Source organism: Sinocyclocheilus rhinocerous, unplaced genomic scaffold (genome assembly GCF_001515625.1).
Source record: "Sinocyclocheilus rhinocerous isolate Xijiao unplaced genomic scaffold, SAMN03320098_v1.1 scaffold1295, whole genome shotgun sequence".
NCBI lineage: Eukaryota > Metazoa > Chordata > Actinopteri > Cypriniformes > Cyprinidae > Sinocyclocheilus > Sinocyclocheilus rhinocerous.
This window is the reverse complement of record NW_015660499.1, coordinates 1,070,098-1,079,921: the sequence shown is the minus strand read 5'-3', so window position 1 is coordinate 1,079,921 and position 9,824 is coordinate 1,070,098. Positions and strand designations below refer to the sequence as shown.

General features: G+C 32.5%; 1 protein-coding gene across 2 annotated transcripts in view; it reads left to right on the top strand.

Annotated features, from left to right (window-relative positions):
- me2 (malic enzyme 2, NAD(+)-dependent, mitochondrial) overlaps nucleotides 1-9,122 on the top strand; it is a 16,902-nt gene extending 7,780 nt beyond the window's left edge. For both annotated transcript variants that reach the window (XM_016534301.1, XM_016534300.1), the window contains exons 4-15: nucleotides 234-383; nucleotides 1,166-1,241; nucleotides 1,487-1,648; nucleotides 1,885-2,098; nucleotides 2,863-2,960; nucleotides 3,086-3,199; nucleotides 5,078-5,189; nucleotides 5,523-5,665; nucleotides 6,932-7,034; nucleotides 7,213-7,283; nucleotides 8,252-8,350; nucleotides 8,709-9,122. In XM_016534301.1, coding sequence (XP_016389787.1) covers nucleotides 234-383; nucleotides 1,166-1,241; nucleotides 1,487-1,648; nucleotides 1,885-2,098; nucleotides 2,863-2,960; nucleotides 3,086-3,199; nucleotides 5,078-5,189; nucleotides 5,523-5,665; nucleotides 6,932-7,034; nucleotides 7,213-7,283; nucleotides 8,252-8,350; nucleotides 8,709-8,870 — 1,504 coding nt within the window. In that variant the 3' untranslated portion in view covers nucleotides 8,871-9,122. The remainder of the gene's footprint in view (nucleotides 1-233; nucleotides 384-1,165; nucleotides 1,242-1,486; nucleotides 1,649-1,884; nucleotides 2,099-2,862; nucleotides 2,961-3,085; nucleotides 3,200-5,077; nucleotides 5,190-5,522; nucleotides 5,666-6,931; nucleotides 7,035-7,212; nucleotides 7,284-8,251; nucleotides 8,351-8,708) is intronic.
- Nucleotides 9,123-9,824: the final 702 nt, after the last annotated feature.

The window sequence follows — 9,824 nt, the reverse complement described above, 5'->3', positions numbered from 1 at the left end:
GATGCACCTGTAATTGTTATATATATATATATATATATATATATATATAATTAGTCAATATGTATAATATCATTATCTGCTTTTTATGATATTTATAGATAAAATTACAAAGCTAAAATGTCCAACCCAACATTATTTGACATTCAATATTCTGTTTCTGTTTGAAAATATGTCCAATTACAAAAGTTAAATCTTTTTTAAATGCAGATTTATATATGGGTTAATTTGAACAGGTACATCTATCTGATGGGGATTCAGGAGAGGAACGAGCGCCTCTTCTACCGCGTTCTGATGGAAGACATCGAGGCTCTCATGCCCATCGTCTACACGCCTACTGTTGGTCTCGCGTGTACTCAGTATGGACATATCTTCAGGCGGCCCAAGTAAGCTACACTTCATTAATTATTACCTATTTACTCATGATACATTGAACCTTTTCTGTGTAAATCCCAGCTGTGATTGTATGCCCAACATGCTCTTATTCTCAGCTGGTCTTGAAGTTATTTTTAGATGCTCAAGATGGCAAACATGTTGCAGTTTGGAAACACTGCTCACCTGGTGCTCAAATAAATGTGTCGGTGAAACTGAGAGCAACTTGCGCAAAATTTACAACATCACAGCAAAAGAAATTGAAGAATAAAAATAATTTCTAGATGTTAATAGAAAAATGACTTGTCTTCCCTGGCTGCACGCAAAAACAAACACAGTGTGACCAGTCTGATTGATGAACGAATAAATCTTATGAACCAGTTCTTTTAATGAATCATTCAATGCGACTCACAAACTCATGAATCATTGGTTTGAATCAGTTTAACGAACACTTCTATTTGAATCCTTCAATACTGAGTCAGTCAGGGCGTTTACAGATTTAACATTTTACTCACTGAACTGCAAGTTAAAATTACATTCAATCATGTACACAATAAACCAACTGTTACTTTGTGTTTAGGGTTCAATACATTTATATATGGCAATGTGTAGTTAAAGTAGATGCACATTTAAAATGGAGTCAAAACAATCAATATATTTTACCAGAAAAGTATCGTTTTGTTAAGTATTCATTTAGGACTATTTTTTCAATGTCATTATAGGGGAGATTTACTCTGAAACACTGGTTTGTGTGTTTGTTTTGCAGAAAGATTGAAATTTTTGTCTTTTTCCACAGAGGTCTGTTTATCTCCATTAAGGACCAAGGACATGTTCGTTCCATATTGGATAATTGGCCAGAAACCACTGTCAAGGTATTGGATTTCAACATTCCAGCATTCCGGTGCTTTTTGATTTTTATTAAAGTGCATGTTTGATGACACTCTTTGATTATTAAGTTTTGTCATTTTACCCTCATGTTGTTCTAAACACGTGACAGCATTTAGATTTTTTGGTGAATGACATCTTTTAGACTGTGATGTGTATATTAATTTGTTTTTTAGAGTTGGAGTTTGTGTTAGTACAGTGAGGGATCTTTCATCTGCGTGTGTGTTTGCAGGCTGTAGTGGTGACGGACGGTGAGCGTATCCTGGGTCTAGGGGATCTGGGAGTGTATGGGATGGGTATTCCTGTAGGAAAGCTGTGTCTTTATACGGCATGTGCTGGAATCCGGCCTGAAAGTTGTCTGCCGGTCTGCATTGATGTAGGCACGGATAACGAGGTTGGTAACCATTCATTCCCAAAACAATCATCAGTGACAAGATTTTATGGCTGTATGGAGCTCTGTGTATATGTATATTCATATACGTCTATACATACCAGTGTTATTAAATATATAAAAGAATCCTACTGTTGTGGTATTTTGTTCAGTGTTCAAACATACATTACGTTTGCTTGCAGATGATTTATTAAGCTGCTATTTTATCTGTGTATTTGTGTTTTTGTGTGTTTCTGCAGAAGTTACTGAGGGACCCATTCTACATGGGTCTGTATCAGCGGCGTGACCGTTCCCAGCGCTACGACGATCTCATAGATGAGTTCATGGAGGCTGTGGTGAATAAGTACGGACAGGACACCCTCATACAATTTGAGGACTTCGGAAATCACAACGCCTTCCGATTCCTGAAGAAATACCGTGAGAAGTTCTGCACCTTCAATGATGACATCCAGGGTGTGTACCAGTACCGCACGCATTACTTACTATTACTTAGTTTTTCATTTATTTTAATTTCAGTTTTAGTCCAGTTAGTAATTTTAGTGCTTCAACTTTGTTTTTAACTTTTAGTTCATTTAGTAAAAAGATTTTAGTCTAATATTTATATTTTATTTAAACTTTATTTAACTTAATTAAAATGTTTTTACTTTTACATTAAGTTAATGATAACAGTGGTAGCACTTAGAAGTCGGATTCATTTTACTGAATCAGGTTATTTGATTTAATGCACTGGTTCATAACCTGAAATCATTGTTTACAGTCCGTTTTTGTAGTTAAATCCATTTTAATTTAAACAAGCATCATTAGTTCTATTGCTCATAGTCTTAGTGCTTTTAACAAAGTTTTAATCACAAGAATTAACTATTGAATCAAATGAACCAGTTCATTATGTTACTTAGTGCTTTAAACAAACTTCTCAAACTAAGTGTTAAACTTTGGCACATAACTCCTGAATCGTTTGTGCTCCAAACATGAATCATTCCTCAAAATATGCATATTGTTGAGGAAAGTGTGACCAGACTTACAGTTTTTTTCAAAATCTAAATGAGACTAATGATGTCTTTGTCATATTTGCATACTGAATTGTGATTGGTCCTCATTTCTGATTCGGATTTACTTTACAAGCACAGGTATTTCCATCAAGAATGCATATTTGATAGATTTTTTTTTTATGTGTGCTTGTCTGTTGTGCATCAGTAGTTGTGTTTGTGTATCCGCAGGCACTGCATCAGTAGCTCTGGCAGGTTTACTGGCAGCTCAGCGTGTTGTGGGGAAGCCAATAACCGAACATAAAGTTCTGTTTCTTGGGGCTGGAGAGGTGAGCACAAGTGACACATTTTAAAGACACAATAACACAAACCCAGTCTTTTAATCTGTGTGGTTTGATATGAGATTAAACTTCAATGTAACCTGTGTATTTAAGATGGGATTGTTTATTTTTAGGCTGCTCTGGGAATCGCTAACCTAATCGTGATGGCGATGATGGAGGCGGGAATGTCTCAGGCAGAAGCCAGAAAGAAAATCTGGATGTTTGACAAATATGGTCTGTTAGTAAAGGTGAGCATAAGAGAATGAATGCGCCTTAAATATGTATGCAGTATTTTTTTTACACCAACTCAAAGTTAGAAATATCTGAAAGTCTTTGCATAATAAGACAAAATATCAAACTAAGTTAAAGTGTTTGCAAGAAACACAAACTTGGCTGTCATCATTTGTTTGCAGAAACCAACATAAGTCTGATTGTGTGCAAAAGCACTATCACTTTCCTGATGATAACTTATAAGCCAAACGTTAATACTTTTGATTAGTGAGTTTTTAAAAATCACTAAAACTATGAGCAATAGTGCTAATGATGTTTGCTTTAATTAAAATGGATTTTACTGCAAAAATGGAATATAAACAATGATTAGTCAATCCTGGTTTTGAAACATTGAAACAAATGAACCGACTCTTAAAAACTAATCCGACTTCTCAGTGATGCCAGGGTTATTTTCGTTATTTCATTATCATAACTACAGATAAATGAAATAAAATGAATTAAAAAAATTTAATAATTTTAAATGAAATAAAATTTAAACAAGTAAAATTAATTTAAAATTTATATTGAAATTTAAATTTCATTTTTATTTTATTTATAAAAAACATAGCTAAAAGCTAAAAAATACTAACTGAACTAAAATTAAAACTGAAATAAAAATTAATTAAACAAATAGTAATATTAAAATAAATAAATTACAAGTGCAAAGTAACAAAAAAAAACTAAATTTTAAAATTTAAAACTGAAAATATAAAAGATATAATAATACAAAAATAGTACTGAAATAACACTGAGTACTACTACTGAGGTTGTTTGCTGTGTCTGAAATTAGTATTTTAGTAAGCTTTTAGCTAAATGACTATCTGAGCTCAAGTCTCCTCTAAAAACTCTAAACATGAATTGAAAATCTGTGTCATTTACCAACTTGTTCTAATCAGACTTCTCAATGATACCAGGGTTATTTTCATTATTTCATTATCATAACTACAGGTAAATTAAATAAAATGAATTAAAAAATGAATAATTAAAAAAAAAAATTTAATAATTTTAAATTAAATAAAATTAAACAAGTAAAATTTTAATAAAAATATTATATTTAAATTTATATTTAAAATTTATTTTATTTTATGTTATTAAAAAAACAGTAACTGAACAAAAAATGTTGTAACTAACCAAAATTAGTAACTGAAATATTAAATTTTATAGTGCTGTCAAACGATTAATCGCGATTAATCGCATCCAAAATAAAAGTTTGTTTACATAATATATGAGTGTGTACTGTGTATATTTATTATGTATATATAAATACAAACACATGCATGCATATATTTAAAAAATATGTTATGTTTAAGTATTAAATATATTTATATATAATATAAAATATAATAAATATAAATGTATATACATGTAAATATTTTCAAAAATATATACTGTATGCGTGTATTTATATATTCATAATAAATAAACACAGTACACATACATATATTATGTAAACTAAAACTTTTATTTTGATGCAATTAATCGCGATTAATCGTTTGACAGCACTAAAAGTTTAAGCTAAAAATACTAACTGAACTAAAACTAAAACTGAAATAAAAATTAAACAAATTTTTTTACTACATTCAAAATTTAAAACTGAAAATATAAAAGCTGTAATAATACATAAATAGTACTGAAATAACACGGAGTACTACTACTGAGGTTGTTTGCAGTGTCTGAAATGCAATCACAGTATTTTAGTAAGCTTAGCTAAATGACTATCTGAGCTCAAGTCTCCTCTAAAAACTCTAAACATGAATTGAAAATCTGTGTCATTTACCAACTTGTTTTTTTTCCCACATGCATTGAGACTCACAATTGCAGTCCAGTAATCTGGTGTGCGTTTCTCTGTTTTTCAGGGCAGAGCTTATGAGACGGATAGTAATCAGGAGGCTTTTGTTCATCCTGATCCCGGGGACGTGAAAAGCTTCTTAGACACTGTCAATGTTATTAAACCCTCTGCGATCATCGGTAAGACGAGCTGCTCCCTCTGTGTCTTGTACAGAAATCAATCCCAACGTTAATCATTTTACCTCTGCTTAAGCTTTAAAGGTTTAACCTTCATTTTATTTAGTTTCTTTTTAAAGTTAGTCAAGCATTACACCAAAACAGAAACCTTCATTAGAATTAAACAAGCTCTTTTTGTTGCTGTACCGTTAAACCTTCTGTGTGCAAGTAAACATGGCTTGTAATTGTTTTATTGTTGCATATTATAGTTTATGCATATAGCTGAATGCATCATACATAACCCCTGAATTCTGTATTAATGTATGCATGTTTTGACCTCTTTCTCAATGTCATCAGGTGTGGCAGGTGCTGGCCGGCTCTTCTCTCATGATGTCATCAGAGCAATGGGCAGCTTGAACGAGCATCCCATAATCTTCGCCCTCAGCAACCCGACTGCTAAGGCAGAGTGTACAGCTGAAGACGCCTACAGCCTCACACAGGTTAAATATCATTCATGCATTAACCCTTAAAGCCTGACAAATGGAATAATAGAAAAATCTAAAAAAAAATTGCATGTGTTTTTGTTGCATATCATGGCTCATATATTATCTCAGCCTCACACAGGTTAAATATCATTCATGCATTAACCCTTAAAGCCTGACAAATGGAATAATAGAAAAATCTAAAAAAAAATTGCATGTGTTTTTGTTGCATATCATGGCTCATATAGTATCTCAGCCTCACACAGGTTAAATATCATTCATGCATTAACCCTGTAAAGCCTGACAAATGGAATAATAGAAAAATCTAAAAAAAAATTGCATGTGTTTTTGTTGCATATCATGGCTCATATAGTATCTCAGCCTCACACAGGTTAAATATCATTCATGCATTAACCCTGTAAAGCCTGACAAATGGAATAATAGCCAGAGAAATCTAAAAAAAACAAAATTGCATGTGTTTTTGTTGCATGTCATGGCTCATATAGTATCTCAGCCTCACACGGGTTAAATATCATTCACGCATTAACCCTGTAGAGCCTGACAAATGGAATAATAGCCAGAAAAATCTAAAAAAAATAATTGCATGTGTTTTTGTTGCATATCATGGCTCATATAGTATCTCAGTTTTATTCAGAGGCTCAAACTGAGCAAAAATATGTAATTTGGTGCAGTTGCTGATATTTACATGGCCAAAAAGTAAGATGAAATTCTGTGTATTGTAAATGAGATCTTTATAGCAGTGTATAGCAGACTACTTAAAAAAAATGCATATAAATATCAGTTGTCTCTCTGCATCTCCAGTAATATCTTAGTAAGATGATATTTAAATGCTTAGTTTCATGATCAAAGCTCTGTAGTTTCAAAACATATGATGAGTGATCCTCAAAAGCCTGAGGGTCAAATTTGATATGATTTCTCTAAAAATGATATACCGTATTGGCCCGAATATAAGACAACCCTGATTATAAGACGACCGCGTTTTTTCAGATGTATTTCCAAGAAAAAAACATCGTCTTATATTCGGGACAATACGGTATATGGATAATCAAGTAAACATAAGTTGCTAAGTGTTCATCATGAAATATTACTTGCAATATAAAAGTTATTCTTATGTTTACTTTGGTAAAGTAAAGATTTGCAGGAAAAAGACACATGAACCACAAGCAGTTGAACCTAAAATATCGACTATAAACTAACAATCAGATGTAGTAGATTGTGTACATGTAGAGTATGTGAATATAAGTGAATATGTTTCTGTTTCAGGGAAGGTGTTTGTTTGCCAGTGGCAGTCCGTTCGCACCTGTGTCACTAGAAGATGGCAGAATACTGACCCCTGGACAGGGCAACAACGCTTATATATTCCCAGGTATTAACATGCACTAATTATAGTCAGGCAATAATGGAGGTTTTAGTGGGTAGCTCTAAACACATGCATATTTAAAATTTCCTAATATCTAACAAGCATATGAAGATGTTGAAGAACAAATAGTGTAAACCTGGCCTGCTCAGGTTATCATGTGTTGACCCATAGGTTGTGATTTCAGGTGTAGCTCTGGCTGTTATACTCAGTGGAGTGCGACACATCAGTGATACGGTCTTCCTTGAGGCTGCAAAGGTAAAACATACAATCCTGAACCACACTTAAGACCTGAGTATACTTTGTTTTTTAATGTGCATTATTTTTAATTTAAAAGGGGTTGTTACACATGTATTTATACTGTACATTTCATTTTATTGAATATTTTCTAATTGCACAACAGATTTTCTGGAATTTTTGTAGTGCAAATTGTTAATGTTTGTTGATGCACTAAAATTAAATTTCACCACTCAAATAAAATTAAGTTGTATTAGTTTTTTTTTTGACCATGCAAAGTATGCTGTATAATAACATAAGTTTTTGTAACATTTTATGATATAATTATGTTTCTTCTTCAACTTGTTGTTGAAATTAGTGCTGTCAAACGATTAATCGTGATTAATCGCATCCAAAATAAAAGTTTTTGTTTACATAATATATGTGTGTGTACTGTGTGTATTTATTATGTATTTATAAATACACACACATGCATGTATATATTTAAGAAAAATGTTACGTTTATATATTAAATATATTTATATTTGATATAATTGATATAAATATAAATATATACATGTAAATATTTTCAAAATACATGCTGTATGTGTGTGTCTTTATATATGCATAATAAATATACACAATACACACACATATATTATGTAAACAAAAACTTTTATTTTGGATGCGATTAATCGCGATTAATCGCGATTAATCGTTTGACAGCACTAGTTCAAATCTAAAAATTTTAATGGTGGGTGTCATAACTTTCATCACAGATTTATTCAAACATACTGTACAATAACATAAGAATCATAATGAATTTGTAATATAGTGCATATATATATATATATATATATATGCTTCTCTCTAGAGTTATTTTTCATAAGTTATTAGCCCTGCATGGCCTGTGTGTGAAAAGCAGTTGTTGTACTACCTGTTTTTGTTCATATTTTATATTGTAACTTGATAAAACAAGTTACAATATAAAATATTTGTTTGTTCTGTAGACGCTGGCGGATCAGCTGACGGATGAAGAGCTGAGTCAGGGCCGACTGTATCCACCCCTGTCCAACATCAGAGAGGTGTCACTGCAGATGGCCATCAAGGTCAGACTGTGTGCTTGTGTGTGTTTTAGGACACAGTATGTCACAGCCTGTGATTAAATAAAATAAAGATACGCTTTACTTGGTTCATTTACACACATGTAGTTCACAATGCAGTTTTCAGCGTGTGAGAGAAATTTGTTTGTAAGTTGTATTTTGAAGCTTTGCTAATAGAACTCATGGTGTGCTCCTTAGACATTTATATTTAGAGAACATACTTGCGTATTAACGATTAAATTTTCTTTAAGTGGTCTTTAAAAACTCTTAGATTTACTTGCAGAAATCCTAATAAGGGACACAAACGGCACTTGTTTTCACTTGTCATATGCCCTCACTGAGACGCTGTTTGTTTTGTGCGCAGGTAGTGGAGTACGTGTATTCAAAGGGAATGGCGTTTCGATACCCAGAGCCTGTGGATAAGGAAGCTTACGTCAGATCGGTTGTGTGGAACATCAACTACGATTCCTTTCTGCCCGAGATATACGACTGGCCCGGGGTTTCTCACAGCCCTGTAGTAGACTAGACAAACACACAAGAAAACACCAGACAGAGAGAAACAGAACAAAAACCAGGAAGTGGGAAGGGAGTTTTCATTCTTCTGTTTTAGGCACTCCCTTTTTTCGAGTATTTATTCAGATTTCTCCCTTTGGTTAAATTGCAATTTCAGTTTATGGATGAATTTTACAAATCATGTACATGTCCGGGAAACATTTCACTCCAGAATCCAAAGAAATAAATACTAAATAATATTTTGCATGAAGAAAATGAAGCCTATTTGAATTATATTCATCACAATTAAGCACATTTTTACCCAAAATGCACTGTGAAATATTTTATTTACTTTTTAAGGTATTTATGTATTATAATATTTAGTTGTATTTCCTGCCATTTTTACAACACTTCTTCACTCTAATATAGTAAAAAAACAACAACAACATTACAGTAATGAGAATCTAATAAGAAACCATCAAGAATAATAAGAATTTACTCGAAAGTAAAATGTCCAGGTCCATTATGGCAATGAGAATTTGGTTGTAAACGCCTATTTTTCATGAAAAAAAAAATCTGATTTGTACTGGCTTTATTTGCTTTATGCAAAATATATTTGATTTTATTTTATTCGCACCCTTACAGTGTTTTCTACAGCCATCACGCCAGTGTTGAGTTGGATAGCGTGCCTTGCCACTCCTCTCAGTTGTTTTTATATGCTGCGTGCAATGAAACCTTTTCTAAAATGAAGTCACACTCCATTTGTTTGTGTTTGTTTCTTGTTGTGTCTGTAACTTTCATTCAGTTCATAAAGATCCATTTATTTCCTATTGGAGGAGGAAGTACAGGATATGAAGGACTAGCAGAGTTCAGTATATTGCACGATATTACAGTCATTGCATTAAGTCGTATATTTGTAGCTGTGACTGTGAGTTTTTAGGGCATTTATTCACATGCTTAGGATATGAAGGGGCTAACTTGGAAAATG